This window comes from Panthera tigris, chromosome A1 (genome assembly GCF_018350195.1).
Source record: "Panthera tigris isolate Pti1 chromosome A1, P.tigris_Pti1_mat1.1, whole genome shotgun sequence".
In the NCBI taxonomy this organism is placed as follows: domain Eukaryota; kingdom Metazoa; phylum Chordata; class Mammalia; order Carnivora; family Felidae; genus Panthera; species Panthera tigris.
In genome coordinates this window covers 25,244,191-25,261,810 of record NC_056660.1, presented here as the reverse complement: position 1 = coordinate 25,261,810, position 17,620 = coordinate 25,244,191, and the positions used below count along the sequence as shown (strand labels likewise).

The 17,620-nt window shown below is 43.9% G+C and overlaps 1 protein-coding gene, 1 long non-coding RNA gene and 2 other non-coding genes across 4 annotated transcripts; 1 reads left to right on the top strand and 3 right to left on the bottom strand.

Annotated features, from left to right (window-relative positions):
* Positions 1 to 3,956: 3,956 nt before the first annotated feature.
* On the bottom strand, positions 3,957 to 4,090 carry LOC122232353. Its single transcript, XR_006209712.1, has one exon. It is a non-coding gene; the product is annotated as a small nucleolar RNA SNORA31 (small nucleolar RNA).
* Positions 4,091 to 4,874: 784 nt separating this feature from the next.
* On the bottom strand, positions 4,875 to 8,702 carry TPT1 (tumor protein, translationally-controlled 1). Its single transcript, XM_042973888.1, has 6 exons — positions 8,548 to 8,702; positions 8,205 to 8,278; positions 7,466 to 7,656; positions 6,937 to 7,042; positions 6,069 to 6,185; positions 4,875 to 5,082 (listed from the first exon to the last, which is right to left on the bottom strand). The coding sequence occupies exons 1-6, from the start codon at positions 8,573 to 8,575 to the stop codon at positions 5,080 to 5,082; spliced, it is 519 nt and encodes a 172-aa protein (XP_042829822.1). The 5' UTR covers positions 8,576 to 8,702; the 3' UTR covers positions 4,875 to 5,079.
* Positions 5,152 to 5,281, bottom strand: LOC122232351. The gene has a single exon (XR_006209710.1). It is a non-coding gene; the product is annotated as a small nucleolar RNA SNORA31 (small nucleolar RNA).
* A 243-nt stretch (positions 8,703 to 8,945) lies between the features above and the next one.
* LOC122235263 lies at positions 8,946 to 17,253 on the top strand. The gene is made up of 2 exons (XR_006213373.1): positions 8,946 to 9,364; positions 16,971 to 17,253. It is a non-coding gene; the product is annotated as an uncharacterized LOC122235263 (long non-coding RNA).
* The last annotated feature ends 367 nt before the right edge of the window (positions 17,254 to 17,620 follow it).

The following is a 17,620-nucleotide window of genomic DNA, read 5'->3' as shown; positions in this document are numbered from 1 at the left end:
AACCAATTTTCAAAAGCTTAGTCACTTTTGCTTTTAATAGATGCCAGCAGTTGGTATTTACCATCCTGCTGGTATGATGGCAGTCGCCAGGGGTGGGGCCACCCGGCCCATGTTCCATTTGACAAAACCCATCAATGTGGGCTGCCCTCATGTTAATATGGGGGAGGAGACTTAAGAGGGATGGGGAGAGAGACCGAGTTTATACTTGCTATCTGTTGATCTCCATTATTCCACATCGATAAGGCAGCCAAAATAGGTGTTAATGTAGTTATTTCCTCCTTTTTCTTGCTGATTCCCACCTCCACTCCAGGAGGAATATGAGTTTGGACATGTGACTCACAAAACAAATTAGCAGCTCTTGAGGGAGACTTCCAAATTCCTGTACTTAAGAAAATTACATGTATAGCTGTTTTGAATACATGTCCACAAAATACCAACTTTCTCTGTGACTTACCAGAGCTCTACCAGCTGCTTAGGGAATGGCAGATTTAATACTCTGGGTAGAGTCACCTTATAATCCTGTGCTCTAGGTGAGGCCATGTGCAAGCAGCACTTGAAGATAAACTAGAACTTCTCTGCCGTCTTTACACATGAAGAAAATTACCAAGTACAAGACGAGATTTCTAGCGTCACACTTAGAATCTCAGGACTGAAGGTCTAGCATAGCTCTACGAAACTACTGGAAAGTGCTGCAGTCTTGGCTAGCCAACTGTGGTCCGTGTCTTCTCCCACAGAGGACCCCTCAAGTGAGTCATCCGATGTCTGAATTCTCACTTCTCCGTGTCAAATTGTGATGCATTAACGCAAAAGCACTCCGTAAGGTCCCCCCATCTCCATGCTTCCTGCTTTACCTCCAGCTCAGAAGAGTACTACACACATATAAAGGAAGGGAGATGTCAAGTAAATCCTGGAGGGGGCGGAGGAGAGGCATCAGTAATTGAAGGAAACGTCATTGAACACTTTGAAAAGAATCTTCCCCTAGGCTCAACGTTGACATTTCTCTCAATTGTGTAGACTCTTGCTAACATCACATCTACTTAAGGTTCTCATGGCCCAGCATAGGGAGGAATCTTGTATGTGAATTTCCAGGCTGTTGTATGAAACCATGTAGAATAGCACAAATCCACAATCTACTAGCTTAGAAAATAAACTGGAACGTTCCAGTAGCTAAAAACATGCCCCACAATAGTTAAAAAAAAAAAAAAAAAAAAGAAACAGGCTTTGGACTGCCAACAAGCCTTATGGTCACATGTACCACTGCTGCACTTAGGGATGGATTTGGAGGAATTTAGTGGGATAAATATAAACTACCAGCCTCATTAGGATTTGTAACTTTATATTCAAACTCCAAGCTTAAAGAACGTACCTTGTATTTAGATTGCTTCTGTCATAGCAGTTAACTATTTCAACAGAGGGTGCATAGCATTTTTTTTTCCAGACTATTTTTAATTAATCCCTACACCCAATGTGGGGCTTGAACTCACAACCCCAGGATCGAGTTGCATGCTCTACCAACTGAGCCAGCCAGGCGCCCCAGCACCTTTTTCTTTAGTTGTGTTGTTAAACACTTTAGTCAGATTTTACCTTTGGTATGATGGAATATTAAGTTACCCAAAGAACTAAATATCCAAAGTTAAGTCATATTGGGGCAGCATCAAAGGAAAAGTGATTTTCACGTATGATCCGTAGCCCCAGAACATCAGGTCGGGCACTTATGGGCAGTCTCTGGAAACAGGTACCCATTGCCACAAAGCTGGAGCTCTTTTGAAGGAATAGGTTTGTGGCCCACCGGGGGGCTGTTGTGCTTTTATCATAGAAGTATGAGTTGCGTAGCAGCAACCTAAGTACAAATTACTGGTCGCTAAGGTGTGATCTCTCTTCACTCATTAACATCCTCCTGATTTAAGTTCTATTGTCCTGAATATTCTGGCTGCCGGCCAAGGTCGCTCTGCCCCATGCATATGCTCAGAACTTTAGGACACTTTTGTATCAATGTCTTTGAGTTGGTTGAGGTTCTTACTGTTAAAATTTACCGTAACTGTCATTACCAATTTAGTTTGTAGTTACTGGTTAACCCTCAAGTTCAGATGATGGAACTTACATCAATGCAAGTTCTATTTTAAGAAAAAGGTCTATTGACTCAAAGGAGCCATTCACACACCTATTACTTAAGCAGATGAACAGGCAATAAAAAACACGTAGTCGATCCTTAAACACAGGGATTTAAGGCACCACCCGCCCTGTAAAAAATCTGCACACTAACCTTCGACTCCCAAATACCTAATGGCCTACTGTTGACCAGAAGCCTTGCCAACAGCACATTAAAACATATTTTGTATGTTGTATACTGTAGCCTTAGAATAAAGCTAGAGGGAAAAAAGCATGAACTACTTTATGGCACCGTAAAGTCTAAGTGTGCTCATGCACGTTACACCTGTGTTGCTCAAGGGTCACCTGTTTCTATGCACAGTTCATGGGCAACATGCTAGTTGTTCGTTGAGTCCATTTTTGCCAGGCTTTCTTCCCCTTATTCAAACCAAACATTTGTCAAGTTCGCCTTCTTGGCCCTCACCTTGACTAGTTTGGCAACAGGTAACTCTCAAACAGTCCACTGGACTTCCAGACCACTCCCATCATTTTCCTACCTCTGGGACCAGTTCCTTCTGAATCACCTTTGCCAGTTCATCATGCTGACCAATCTCAAGCTGTACGCTGGAGGGCAGAGTCTATCCTAAGTGATCTCAGGGTGTTCTGGCTTCAAAGGTCACGCACGGAGATCTCTCAGGCTCTCTTTAAATCCTTAGACCTCTTCTTTCCCCTCCTAAGAGTCAATTGTTTACCCAATTCATTAGGTCGTATCATGTCACCCTTCTGCTCAAAGCCTATGGCCTTCTTATTTTAATCTGGTTTCCTCTTTTCCTGGGTACTCACTTTTATGCCTTAACTTTTCCCCTTATCATCGTGGGTCCAACTGGCCACCGTGTCCCCAGAACATGTCAAGCACACTGCACTTCAGACTCTGCGTTTGCGTTTCTTTGCTTGGAATGTTCTGCCCCGATATCCATAGTCTACTTACTTGCTTTCAGGTTCCTATTCAAATCACATTACAGACAGAGGCCTTCCCAGACAACACTATGAAAGTCCTTTTTCAATTTTTCTCCATACATGTAACAAAGTCGAGGACTTAAACGACACTAGGAACATGCCTGTTACCGATCTCAGCATCATTAAGGGACATAAAATGACAGGCCTTCTGACATATACACAAATACACATAACCTGTTACTCTCACACAAAGTAGCTTAACCAGGCTAAAATAAGCATTCCTAGGTTTCACTGACCTGAATTCTTCACTTCCTACAAAGCCTCTGCATTGCTACTCCTGTTCTTCCACTGGTTTCTATGGCTAGTCCACTAAATCAGGTTTCAGTACAGATGGGACCTCAAGACCTCTCCCACCATCAGGTGGCCATACTCACAGCTCAGACCACTGCCTGAAAATTCTTTCCTGTTTGAGAGGGCCATGTGGCCTCCTAGATCAGGGACTGGCACTTTTTCTAGATTTTTAAGGTCATACCAAAATGCTTAAATTGCTACCAGCCTGGTTTCCAGTATTTGGGTTTACTTCTACCAATCATCAGGGGACACCTCCAACCTTGGCATGTCTCAGGTTCCGAGCCAATAATGGACTCTCAGGGCAAATGCCAGATAGCTAAGTCACTGGACTCATCCTGGGTTCATGTGTCAGAAGACCAGATGAGTCACTGGCTTGCCTTCAATTTAGTTTTAACCCCTAAGCTTTTAAAAGTGGAATTAATCAAAAGGCAAGGGTCTCTGGGCAATCATTTCCCAACACTTCTCTCATAAAACTCATTTTTGATCCTCTGGTGTAAAACAAGGTCTTCGTTGTTGACCGGGTTACTTCGGAGTTGCAGAAATTCTCTCCCACGTTTTTGTCCTGTATTCCCCCATTCAATCTTAACTGCCACGAGCAGACAGACAGAAAGCGCGAGGACACTTTTTTCTTGCATCTCTAGTGGAAACCTTAGCAGCAGATGGGAACTGCTCCAGGCCTGTCAAATAGATGCATTTCCAGTATTCTATTTCTGACACCCACAGCCCTTTTAGATACAGGACACAGCAGTTGAATTTTCCTCTGCCCACCAGCTCTCCCACATTCCATCTTTCAAAGCCGGGCCTGGAAAGCCTTGTGAACGGTCACGTGGTTGTCTTAGCATCTGCAGGCCTTAAGGTCTGTCATACTCTGCTCTTACCGCGAAGAGCCCATCAGTATGTAAGCAAATGAGCACAGCAGTGGTCAAAACAAACCGGACAAATTGACATTTTCATATCCCACCAGCTATTTTCTCCCAACCGTTTGAGAATGTAAACCACCACCTTAAAGTCACACGAAAAGAGGTGGCAAGACAAGCCAGTCTGCCGACCCCATTCCAGGGAGTTTGACACACGCATTCCAGGAGAGGTCTGGATTTCTCCAGAACTTGGCTCTACTTGATTTAGGATAAATAAGATCAGACAAAACTTTGCTTCCAACCGTATTAGTCTCTTTTTATTCTTTCGGTAATCTCTTCCAGAGTTAACTACTTCCGTTTGCAGGTGATGAAATGTGTGAGGAATCCACTTCAAATGTTGGCACAGCTATGAGCATGGTCTTTCCCTTTACTTGAACTCAGAATTAAGACCTTGGGTCCTTGTTTTTTATATGGCAGTCCCAGAAGTAGTTCTCACTGTAGAAGTTATCTGCAGGCAGTCTTATGCTTTCTAGCAGTAGTCTACAACCAGGCTCTAGCTTCTCCAGGACACTACACAGGATGGATTTAAATATGTATTAAACTAAGAGGCATTCTCTCAAATGAGTTTAAATGCATTTTATTTTTAAACAACCTACATGACATGTTTTCTTAAAAACAATGCCTCCGCTCCAAATAAACCACGGTCAAAATAAATGAAGAGCTCAAGATGACGTCAGTCCCATTCGTCTAAGTCCTGGTGTCGTGTGGATGAGTAGGAGCCAGCTAGGACGACAGGTGATACGTCCAAAGTTAAGAGCCAAATTCGTTACTGTAAAAACAAGGAAGCCTGAATTAACACTTTTAGCCAATGCGAAAATGTTTAACATTTCTAAGCTCTAGGTGTATTCCCCTATTCAATCCGGGCTGCCACAAAGACAGACAGAAAGCGCGGGGATTTTTTCCTTTCGCATCCTAGTGCAAACCAAAAGAACAACGGCCAACTGTTCGAGGTCTATCAGTGGATGCAGGGCCATCCGTACCAACTCAGAGGTAGCACGTTTTCTAGATGCCTCATTCTGGAGCAAGTCCCACTCACACGTTCCACCAACAAAAACCTCAGACAAGCCTGGGATGATCCCCTCACCGAATCATCTGTACCATCCGGGGATATTTCAGTCCACCGTTGCCTCTGATCTTATTTAGTGTAGCCTAAAGTTTATCTTGCTCCTGATTTATATGGAAGCCTTGGGAGAGCTAGGATGATGAATGCTTTCAGTTCTGTACTGCCTCCAGCAATTCCGTGCATAGTAGACATTCATTTAGTTTCACTAAAGCAGTCTGCGTCGCGGGTCAGCAGCCAGCTCTAACTTTATTTACTAAAAGCTAGTAACGTCAAGACTTTCAATGACCAGTTGCCCGTTATCAGTAAACCAAAGTGGAAAACGTTTCATGCCACACATGCCACTCACGCACACGTGTGGCAAAATATAAAGGGGGCCGTTTCTACGGGGGAAGATTAACACAGTGCTGTTTCTCATCAGTTTAGCGTGTAAGCTAGGATTTAAGCCGCCTAAAGACAAGCTTTCTGTGTAGATAAAAAAAACTCTCAAGTGCCTTTCTGTGCCATAAAAATCTTTTCCGTGTAAAACACAACCCTTTTAGACCCCCAAAGAAAGAGAAAGAAGACCCAGACCTGCATCTTTCAAGAGTGCTGTAAAACCCATTCTAACCATCCCAGTGGCAGGAAACAAGGAGTCACATCTGAGATGTGTCCATTTTTACAATGCGGATCTCAACCCACTTCCTGATACTTACACATTTTTCCATCTCTAAACCGTCCTTAAAGAAGATCATATATGGGGTCACACCATCCTCGCGGTAGTCCAGCAGGGCAACCATGCCGTCCGGGTTCATGTTTTCACCAATAAAGAACTCAGGAAGCAAACAAATACCCGGAATTAGACCTTTATATACACATCATACCAAAACAAACTACGATGAAACAATCAAAAGGAGAATTTAGAACACCACAATTGAAGAGAGACTTTCACCAGGAGAGGGGAAAAGAAGAAAAAAAAAAAAGCAAACTTCCTGTTCACCAAATGACGCTAATAAATGAGCAAAGTAGGTACAAAGCAATCTAGGAACACTTTAGGCGTTCTGGAAACTTACTCTCTCATCCCCACATATACAATTCCAAACTCTGTAAAAGCCTGTTTACATCATCAAGCACAGGGAACATACGACGAAAGAGCACATTAAACAGAGAAAAAGAGCCAGGGTATTAAGTCTTAGAAGTAAGGCAAAGTCACTGAGTTTCCCAACAGAACCAGTTTAGAAAGAACTCCACTGGCAGTAACACACTGGACTTGTAAATTAGAAAGAAAACTGGAAGACCACTTAGGACGTTAACAAGCAATTCCAGAGAGGAAGAAATGAAAAAAGTCATCCGGGAAGCAAGTAGGGAAGAGATTCTGCAACAAGGCAAGATGTGGAAACACACTTGGGAGCAGGGAAGGCTACTTTCCACAGCCCAGACTACTGGAATTCAATCTATGAAGTATTTAAACCGCTCCCAAGACCCAGGAAATAGCCACAATTACATCAAAGGTTCATCAAGCAATTTGTTGCGCTGGCAGTTAAGATTATACAATGCTTTGATACAAACACTTAAGGTATTTACCTGGTAGTTTTTGAAATTAGCAAGGATGTGCTTGATTTGTTCTGCAGCCCCTGTCATAAAAGGTTTTACTCTTTCTGGCCTCTGTTCTTCAAGCTTGCCTTTGATTCTACAACAATATTTCATTAACAGGTTAAAGTACGGAGTTCTCAGCAAAACAAATTTTTATTCACTAAAGAAACCCAAACTGAATCCAGCAACCACTGGAAGGAAGGGCAACTAGCTGTCACTGGGCAAAATTAACATGGCACAATCAAGGAACTAGTAGCTCACAAGAGACAAGTTTCAAGACCGTTCACAATTTTGGATTTCATGTTATTTCCAAAATAAGATTCTAAAAGGCTGAAACCACGCTGCATGCTTCAGTATGCTCACACCAGTTTACTTCTAGAAAAGCAACTATCCCCACGAGCTCATCCACAGAAAAAGGTTCAGACCTTTCGCAAGTATGCCTGCTAAGAACCTCAAAGCGAGCATATTCCTAAATCCCAACGATTCCAGACAGTAGGTGGGTCGCACCAGGTTCACTTACGATTTCATGTAATCTTTGATGTACTTCTTGTAGGCTTCCTTTGTGAAGCTGGTTTCCTGCAAGTGATGGTTCATGACAATATCCACACCAGTGATTACTGTGCTCTCGGTACCTTCGCCCTCAGGGCCTTCGGCGGAGGCATTTCCACCAATGAGCGAGTCATCAATGTTACCCTCTGTCCTACTGACCATCTACATCAAGAAAAAATAGTTGTTTCAAACACTTTTGACCTTAGCATAAACGCCTCCCGAAAATCTATGTCAGCAGCTCATGCTTCCATCATCGTCCCCCCAAACACTTTGGACTCATGTTAAAAAACCACTAACACATCGTCATGGAGAAAAAACTCATGCACCGCGAAATTTCCTGAAACACCATAACTCAACAAGAATTCTTTGTTGACTGCAACAAAAACGGGATCATTTACACCCAAGGAGAAGTTCTGCGTGGGATTTTAGGTGGATGAGCAAGTACGGATAAAGCAAATGTGGAAAGGCTTGGGGCTCCCAACTCGAGGCTACCTGTCCCGGATCGCCCGGGAGGAGGATGGGCGCCAAGCCGGCGGACCTATTTCCAGGCTCAGCTCCGCCTCCACTTTTCTAGAAAAACCCGAGCCCGGAAAAAGCGTCTCCTCCGCCAGGAGGCAGCGGAGAGGATTGCACAACTTCGGGCGGGGGTGCGGCGGAAACCCGAGCCTGCCCGGCCTTGCCTCCCCCGCGCCGCGGCCCGACCGACTCACCTTCCCCTCCACCTCCAGGCACAGCCCGTCCGCGATCTCCCGGATCTTGTAGATGTCGGAGAACATCTCATCATCTGCTCGGGGACACAAACCCGCCGGTCACGGTACGCCCGGAGGCCTGGAACCGGCGCCATTTCCCGCGCCAGCCGGCCGCACGCGGCCCCCACCCCTCCCCGGGCGCTCGAAACCCCGACGCGCGCCCCAGGCACCGACGCCTCCTCGCTCCCGGAAAGGCCGCCAGCGTCCCCTAGGCCCACGACAGCAGGGGCGTCCGTCTCCCCCGCCCCCACCCGCACCCCTGTCCCCTGCGCGCGGCAGTAGGAGTAGTGCAGTCACGACTCACGGCTGATGAGGTCCCGGTAGATGATCATGACGGCGGCCGGGGAGAGACGACGGCGGCGCTAGCTTAGCAGGAGCCGGGAGCTCTGAGCGAGCGCGGTGCAGCCGGAGCGGCACTCGGGGGGAGGGGGGAGCGGGCGGAAAAGGCCGACTCAGCCGCTCCCCAACCTCATATAGAGGGCACGTCCCCCTACGTCATCGCCCGCTGCGCCTCCGGAAGCGCTGCAAGCGGTGACGTGGCACGCAGAGCCGCGCTGGGGGTGGAGCCAAGGCGCGGGCCGGGGAGGAGAGGCGAGCATCCGGGGACTCGTCCCTGGTACACAATGCCGAGTTCCGAGGCTCTCGTGGTGGGGGAGGGGAGCTCTGGAGGGAGGGGAAAGGGGTTTCCGGCCCCGAGTGGGGAGAGTGGGGGAAGCGGGGCCTGGGGCCCTGCCCCTACCTGCCCTGCCGAACTGTCCTGGGAGGTGGGACCGGGTGGAGCGTAGATGAAATCTCTTCAAGCTTCCGCCCGACGCCTCTGCCCCGCAGCTCCCACCCTTTTCTGGGAGCCCAAATGTCAACTGTTGTAGAGTAGTTCGCGTTTACGGAGGGTCGGGGCTGGGGGAGACCGCGAGGCTCTCCACGACGATGACGGCAGAGGCCGGGTTTTGGCCTCCCTCCTGGGTCTCGCAAGGCCTCGGGGAACTTTTTAGCATTTGGCCCAGGCGCTTGCCCCAGCTGTAGTTTTCGGACGCCTTCGTGGGATAGGACTGAGTCCGGGTGGTGGGCTACAGGTAGTCCCGCCAGCCCTCGGATCCGTCGTGGGGCGCTGAAAGTCTGTGGTAAGGAAGGAAGGTGTCGTGGGAATTTACATGATGGGGTTTCCATCTCCCAGTTGGGTTCCGTGTTCGAAAGCTTGCGGATTCCTGAGGCCGACTGCTGGAGAACTTTGTTTTGCACTGGGTCTTGAATTATGTCCTTGGTTTGATAAAAGGGCTATATTGTCACTTTAAGATGACGTCGAAATTCTATCCTAGATGCTAGAGAGTTAGAAATAGGGAGTTTCCCACCTGCTCAAATGTTATTTGGACTTGAGACCCAATTATTAGGTGTAAAGCAAAATAAACTCCTAGTGAAACAATTTCCCTTTTTGCGTGAAACCCGAGAGCTTGTTTCATTCCACGAGTATTTTTATGCTCTGTGGGGTCCCTGGCACCGGGTTTTGCACGGACGTCCTAATTGTAAACAAGTTAAAACCAGCCCTATCCTTAACAGAAGTTTTTGTTCTAGTAAGTCAAATAATCGGGCAATTATAATACATTAACTTTTTTTTTTTTTTTTCCTAAATGCGGTAATAAAGCATTCTGCCCAGTAAGAGAGCGCAGCTCTTGGGAAAGAGCAGAGCATAGGACAGTGAATTGAGATGATGGAAGAGTTAAAAGGGAATAGAGCCAGGAAATAGTATCCTCCCAGAAGTGCAGCCCAGGGCTGCCCTGGGCAGCCCAGAAGGCCCTGGGTAACTGGGAAGAAACTAACTAAAAAATGGCATGAAGGCGATTTGAAAACAAATGGACATCTGACAGATGGTCTCTGGAGGGTCTTTCAAACCTGGGAATTATTTCTGGGATGTTAGGAATGAAACAGATTATCCCAGGCATATCATCAATTATTTTCCTCAGCTTTAACATTTTAAGTTATTTAGAAAATTCCCATTTACTGATCTAGTACGCCTAAACTGCTCCCTCCATTCCTCTCCAGTTACATGTTCAATTAAAAACATTTTTTTCAAGTTTTTAAAAAGCCACAGAGAAAAAAAGTACTGAAGCTGAAGGACCTTAGACTGAAATCTTGGCTTTATCTGTTACTAGTCCTGCAACCTTAGGAAAGTCAGCTTCCCTAAGCCCAAGCATAGAATGGAGTGTTTTCAGAGTTAAACGGTTTTGGAAGGGGTGCCTCAGTGGCTCAGATGGTTAAGCGTCTCACTTCCAAATTTGGCTCAGGTCATGATCTCTGTGAGTTGTAGCCCCACATCTAGCTCTGTGCTGTCAGCTCAGAGACTTCGGAATCTGTGTCCCATCCCCCACCCTCCCTCCAACTCTCTGCCCCTCCCCCTCTTGCACTCTGTCTCTCACTCAAAAATAAACATTAGACAAAAAAGGGGGGTTTGGGGATCTTTTTTTAAAATTTTTTTCAACGTTTTTAATTTATTTTTTGGGACAGAGAGAGATGGAGCTTGAACGGGTGAGGGGCAGAGAGAGAGGGAGACACAGAATCGGAAACAGGCTCCAGGCTCCGAGCCATCAGCCCAGAGCCTGACGCGGGGCTCGAACTCACGGACCGTGAGATGGTGACCTGGCTGAAGTCGGACGCTTAACCGACTGCGCCACCCAGGCGCCCCTGGGGATCTTAAATAAGGCAATGAAAAAAGCCTGGTGTCCTTAATAGGTTGTCAATAAATATTGGTTGAATTTGGATGCATAATTCTTCTCACATTTTGTTACTTTATAAAATAATTGCTGAAACTATTCCATTAATCCTCTAATTATGCTATTTGGAGATATTTTAGGGATTTAGTTGTATTAAAGACGTTCTATTTAATCATAACGTTAATTGCAAATCCCTGAAAGAATTCAACTTGTGTCATGAGATTTCCAACTCAGGTTAATGTTTGATAGCTCATGGTAATTCAGAGACTTGAAATCATAAAAAAAATCCTAGGAAAATCTGATTTGAAATTTCGGATATTTTGTAAGCTCCATCCTGTTGACTGAAAAACTCTTGAAAATACCTGCTTAGAACACCAGTAATGTAAATAGGGAAAATTATTCACTAATTGCAAGCCACTGACAAATTGGAAGGATTTGGCCTTTATCTAACTGATTAGCTTTTGCTTTGGCATCATTTGAAATTTTCTATGATATTTAATTTCTTACAATGATTTGCTCAGGGACGTATAACAAAAATCTAAGATGGTCCTAAATTTTACAGCTGAATATGACTTGTTATCTCTCACAATTGAAGAGGTCTCAAAGACCATGACTTGCGGCCTTTTCACACAAGTCGTCACAGGAGAAAAGCACCTCGTGAGAGTTCACCCATTTTATCAGTTCAGGCTTGACTACAATAGCTTCAATATAAGGGGTTATTCTCTCATATAAAAGAAATTCAGGGATATGCAGTCCAGACTGATTTGGTGGCTTCATGGGCACAAGGGGCCTAGGATCTTCCTTTCTTCTCCACCACCTACGTGATTTACAATAGATTCTGGAACTCCAACCATCACATTCACCTTGCAGACTGCAAGAAAAGGGGAGGACAAGAGAGATACATTCCAGCTGTGTGTTTCCCTTCTAAGGAGCTATTCCAGAAGTCCTGAAAGAGGATTTCCTCTGCCTCCATTTTGACCTCAAGCTTTCTAGTTGGTTCTTCTTTCAAGCTTGGCTCTTAGCTCAGATGGAAGATCCTGAGGGCAAAAGCATCCTCAACGGGAATCAGAACTACCCCCTCACGCCATGAGGACCGCCCTGATCCCATAAGACACCACCCGTGATTGACTCCAAAACAATGATGAATTTGACCTTCACTGCTCACCTGCATTTACCCACCCACCTTTCCCCCACACTGTCCTTACATAAAGCCGGAAGTATTTTCAGCACTTGGGAGACAGTCTTTGAGACCCTAGTCCTTTGCTTGTTTCACTGCCACTCATCTCTCTGCCGTTGGATTTTGTCAGCAGTGAGTGACCGAATCTGGTCTGTTTGGGACCCCCCCCCCCCACCGCTGGAGCCAGGTGCCCTTGCACCCCTGTACCCTGGCCACAATCCCACCAATTACATGGATACATCTACTTGCAGGGAAGGCCGCACCCTGTCGTCTTCCAGCTCATGGACACTGGCTCGTTGCCACCTAAGTGAAATCAGGATTTTGTTATTAAGGAAGAATGTAGGCAACTAGTAGTCCTTTCTGTACTCACAGTGCAAAGGGTCTGGTTCTCAGCTTAGTAGTGTTCGCTTTACTCACTGGGGGTCAAGTTCAGGGAAGTTAATATTTACCAAACTCATACGAGATTGATTTGCAAAACAAGAATACCGTTAATATAGAATGAGAAATTCCTGGCTGGTTACATGTAGTATAGGAAGTCGTCAAGTTACAGAAAAAGGAATTTGCTTAATACGGAATTAGGGAGGTAGGAGTGTAGTTTATGACTGTGACAGAAGGTGATTTAGGAATGAGCCAGCTGGACTATTCCTGGTGCATGGTCTGAACCCCTTCGTTCTGAGATCTGTTAATGAATTCTCTTGCTCCTTTCACCTAGGCTCTTTGAACTCTGCTAACAAATCATTACTTTAGTCAAGTTACAAGGCAAATTCTTCCCTTTAGAGCAGAGCTGTTCAAAAGAGTTTACTTTGATAATGGGAATGTTCTGTCTCTGCTCTAATACAGTAGCCAATAGGCCACAAGTGGCTACTGAATACCTGAAATGTGGCAAGTGTGGCACTGGAACTGAGTATTTTCTTCTATTTAATTTTGACTAATTTAAATGTAAATATCCATGGCTAGTAACTTTATTGGACAGCAGAGCCCTATAACGTAAGCTCTATGAATGGGGGACTTTGTTTTGTTAATTGCTGTACCTCAGGAGTCAGAACAGGGCCTGACTCATTGTTTTTTGTTTTTGTTTTTTTAGTTTATTTATTTTGAGAGGGGGAGAGAGAAAGCTCACGTGTCCGCTTGGGGGGTGGGGGGAGGCAGAGAGAGAGAAGGAGAGAGAGAATCCCAAGCAGGCTCTGTACCAATAGCACAGAGCCCCATGTGGGGCTGGATCCCAGGAGCCTTGAGATCATGACCCCAGCTGAGATCAAGAGCCTGACACCTGACCTACTGAGCCACCCAGGCTCCACTCAATCATTGTTGATAAATGAACGGATGAGATAAAGTATTCTTTAATCCTCTTAATTAAATTAAGTTAAATCCATCTCAATTAATACAATTCAGCATATATTCAACCCCTGGTATAACAGTCCTTTTCAAACTGAGAGCTGAAAAACAATTCAGTGACTAGGGACCAACTTAATTAAAAAAGCAACAGTAGAAAAGAAAATAGAATCACTCATAGTAAAGGTGAATGCTGTTTCATGAAACCTTTAGATTTACACATGTATATATGAACTGGATCCTAGCATAAGACGTATTCCTTCATGTGGATCTAGGTCAAAAAGGTTTGAAAGCCATTGACTTAGGGAAATTTTCTCTTCAGGTATATTTCCTGGCGCATCACCTGGACAGATTCAGTGGATTTTTTTTTTTTTTTTTAATGTGGCCCAAGATTTGGTCAATATCTACTTTTGACTCTCTAGCCCTTTTGCACAAGGTTCATGTTTTTGTCACAAAGTAGCCGTATCTGGTGTTAATGTTCTGGGAGATTGCTTCTGCTCAAGGGAATATCTAGGTCAGGCTGAGAGTACAAGGTTCCCTTTCTCTTATGTGAAACCAAGCAACATAACTAACGTGACTTCCTGTAATGTCTTTGATGACTGTAAAATGATCGTTACAATCTAAGATATTTTGGCGGTTAAGCTTCTGACTCGATATCAGCTCAGGTCATGATCTCTTGCAGTTTGTGGGACTGAGCCCAGTACTCATCCCAACAAGTGCCCTCCTTAATGCCCATCACCCATCTAGCCCATCTCCCACCAGCCTCCCTTCCTGCAACTCTCAGTTTGTTCTCTAGTATTAAGAGTCCCTTGTAGTTTGTTTCTCTAGAATTTATTTTAAATTATAGATAAAACATTGAAAAGTATAGAGGCATACAAACATTTTAAAAAGAGTTAGGTACCCACCAACCAGAATAAATAACTGCTAACAGTTTTCATATTTGCTTCAAGGTTTGTTTTGTTTTTTTTTTTAAGTTTATTTTGAGAGAGAGAGAGAGAGTGGGGTAGGAGCAGAAAGAGAGAGAGAGAGAGAATCCCAGGCAACAGGACTCGATCCCACAAACTGTGAGACCATCACCTGAGCCGAAATCAAGAGTCAGATGCTCGGGGCACCTGGGTGGCTCAGTCGCTTAAGCCTCCGACTTCGGCTCAGGTCACGATCTCGTGGTATGTGAGTTCGAGCCCCGTATCGGGCGGGCTCTGTGCTGACTGCTCGGAACCTGGAGCCTGTTTCAGATTCTGTGTCTCCCTCTGTCTCTGACCCTCCCCCTTTCATGCTCTGTCTCTCTCTGTCTCAAAAATAAATAAAAACATTAAAAAAAAAAAAGAATCAGATGCTCAACCAATTGAGTCACCCAGGCGTCCCAAGTTGTTTTTTTTTTTTTTTTTTTTTTTTAATGAATGAAAAAATATGACAGATCACCTTGAGGTCTACTTTATCCTCCTTTATCCTTATGCAAGGTGACGGGGGAATATATTCAAGGGGGCAGATGGATAGGGAGTTGTAAGAGTGAGCCTCTTCAGTCACTGCCAAATCAGTACGTCTATGGTCTGTGGCATAGGGGAGGAGAAAAAGCACAGAATTGAGGAAGAAGTGAATCTAATGGCTGTGCTGTGAAGTAGTGGCCGAAATTAGCCTCAGTTTCTCCATCTTGCCTATGGAATTATTATTGGATGTATGAATACTTCATCATCATGAATGAATGAATGAATGAATGAATGAACATCTGAATTAATAAATATTACAGTCATTTCCATACTTATTTTTATGTCCCTTCCAGATTACTAACTTGTTGACTGGCTTACTCTTCTTTTCCATATGACCTCTCCTTTCCATCTTGTGTGTCTGCCTACCATTCCCCATCCCAGTCGTGGAAATCAGCTTATAGTAGGAACTGAATACAATTTCAGAGTATCAGAAAATTTAGAACTTGAAATATAGAGTCTGAAGGTAATTAAATGTTTGTTATGAGAACAAAGGAAATAGAGTAATGTAGATAGTATCAGTATTCCCATTTCTTTTAGGTTTATTTATTTATTTTGAGACAGAGAGAGAGAGTGAAAGTGAGTGAGGGAGGGGCAGAGAGAGAGGGAGAGAGAGAATCCCAAGCAGGCTCCGCACTGTCAGCACAGAGTCCAGCACGGGGCTGGAAGCCACAAACCATGAGATCATGACCTCTGAAGAGGCCACCTCATGAGATCATGAGCTGAGATCAAGAGTTGGACGCTTAACCGACTGAGCCACTCAGGAGCCCCTTAGGAAAAGCATATACATCTGTTTGTGTGTATGTAAAAATTCTTCAGAAGTTTCCTAAATTATTAACCATGATTACTGTGGGAATAGTGATTGGGGTTAATGTGGAGAAAGGAATTAGAAAGACTTTTAGTTTTAGTGTTATAACCAGCAGTACTCTGTGGAGACTGAATTTAATTGGTCTAATTTATCTTTGAAATTTATCACACAGTTGAGGACAAACAAGGAAGAAAACAATGGCAGACTTACTCATTAAGCTGTTGGTATGGCAAGTTATTTTTCAGGGCTGCCTTAGCAGAGGTCACTGGAATGTTAACTATGGTGAAGGAAGTAATTTTTTTTTTAGTTCTCATAGGGCACACTCAATGCATGGTAACTTATTACTGCTTTTACAGCAAAATTTTAATTCTGTTGGAAACGTCAGATATATAAACATTTGTTCAAAAGTGCAAGAATTAAAATTATAGAAATGGATATAGAACTATATGTGATGAAAATAAAATATAAAATATATATTTAAAATATATAATATGAAATAAATAAATGTAATGTGAAATATAATTATAAAAATAAAATATAGGAGAGCCTGGGTAGCTCAGATGGTTGGACATCCGGCTCTTGATTTCAGCTCAGGTCATGATCCCAGGGCCTGGGATCAAGCCCCATGTCAGGCTCTGTGCTGAGTGTGGAGTCTGCTTGAGATTCTTTCTCTCTCCCCCTCTGTCCCACTCCCCCGCTTGCCGTGTCTCTCTCTCTCTCTAATTAAAAAATAATCATAGGGGCGCCTGGGTGGCTCAGTCGGTTGAGCGTCCGACTTTGGCTCAGGTCATGATCTCACAGTCTGTGAGTTCGAGCCCCGCGTCGGGCTCTGGGCTGATGGCTCAGAGCCTGGAGCCTGCTTCCGATTCTGTGTCTCCCTCTCTGTCTGCCCCTCCCCCATTCATGCTCTGTCTCTCTCTGTCTCAAAAATAAATAAAAACGTTAAAAAAAAAATAAAATAAAATAAAAAATAATCATAAAATATAAATATATCATGTATATTCCTATACACATAATATATATCATATAAATATATTTATGGAATATATACGAACATGAAGATGTAATTTTTTATTGGTCAACTTTTGCCCTACCCGGTATTGTATATATTTTAACATAGGTATAGAGGTTGCTACCATTTTCAATAACTGTCCCAGTATGGCAAGAATTAGATTTGAAACAAATATTTGTTTCTTTTCTTTTTTCATTATGGACTCTAAGATCAGTGAATGCATTTCCTTGGATCACATGATGCCTTCAGAGGAACACAGACAGACCAAAGACACATAAAGTCGGCTGGAGCCAGCAGTTTCGATCCACGCTGATAAGAGCACTCGTTTCAAAGTTAGAAGAACTGGGTTCGAATTCCAATTCTGCAACTTATAACTGCATGGCTTTAGGCAAGTCACTTAAACTCTCAGCCTGGGCTTGCTCAGAGAATAATTTTCAACTGATAGAGTTGTGAATATTAAACAGGTACATGCCATAATGTATGTGAACATGATATTCAGGTATTTCGTGATATATTTTCCTTTTAGTTATCATTTATAGTTCAAGAGGATTTTAACTTATTTAACTAATTCAAATTGTTTAAATTTAATGTCAAGAAAGATGTGAGACCTCTATGAGTTCAGAGTACAATGAGCCTGAGACACATAATAGCTGCTCAAGAAATTCTTTTGGAATTAATCTGCATTTTTGGCCAAGCCCCTCCCCATTAACATTTACCAGTGAGGTCTCTAGTGTCTTTTTAAGGACATTACTAAGGATGACAACATATATTTCCAAAAAGATAATATATTGGAGAGCGCTTTGCAAAAGCATGAAATTGTGTATAAGGAATTAAGGAATAAGTAGTAATAATAGCATGT

Coding starts and splice junctions, on each gene's coding strand:
- TPT1 (XM_042973888.1), bottom strand. CDS start 8,575: ATGATCATCTACCGGGACCTCATCAGCC. Junction 7,043..7,465: donor ATCAAAGATTACATGAAATC/GTAAGTGAACCT, acceptor ATATTGTTGTAG/AATCAAAGGCAAGCTTGAAG. Junction 6,186..6,936: donor CTAATTTCAAAAACTACCAG/GTAAATACCTTA, acceptor TTGCTTCCTGAG/TTCTTTATTGGTGAAAACAT.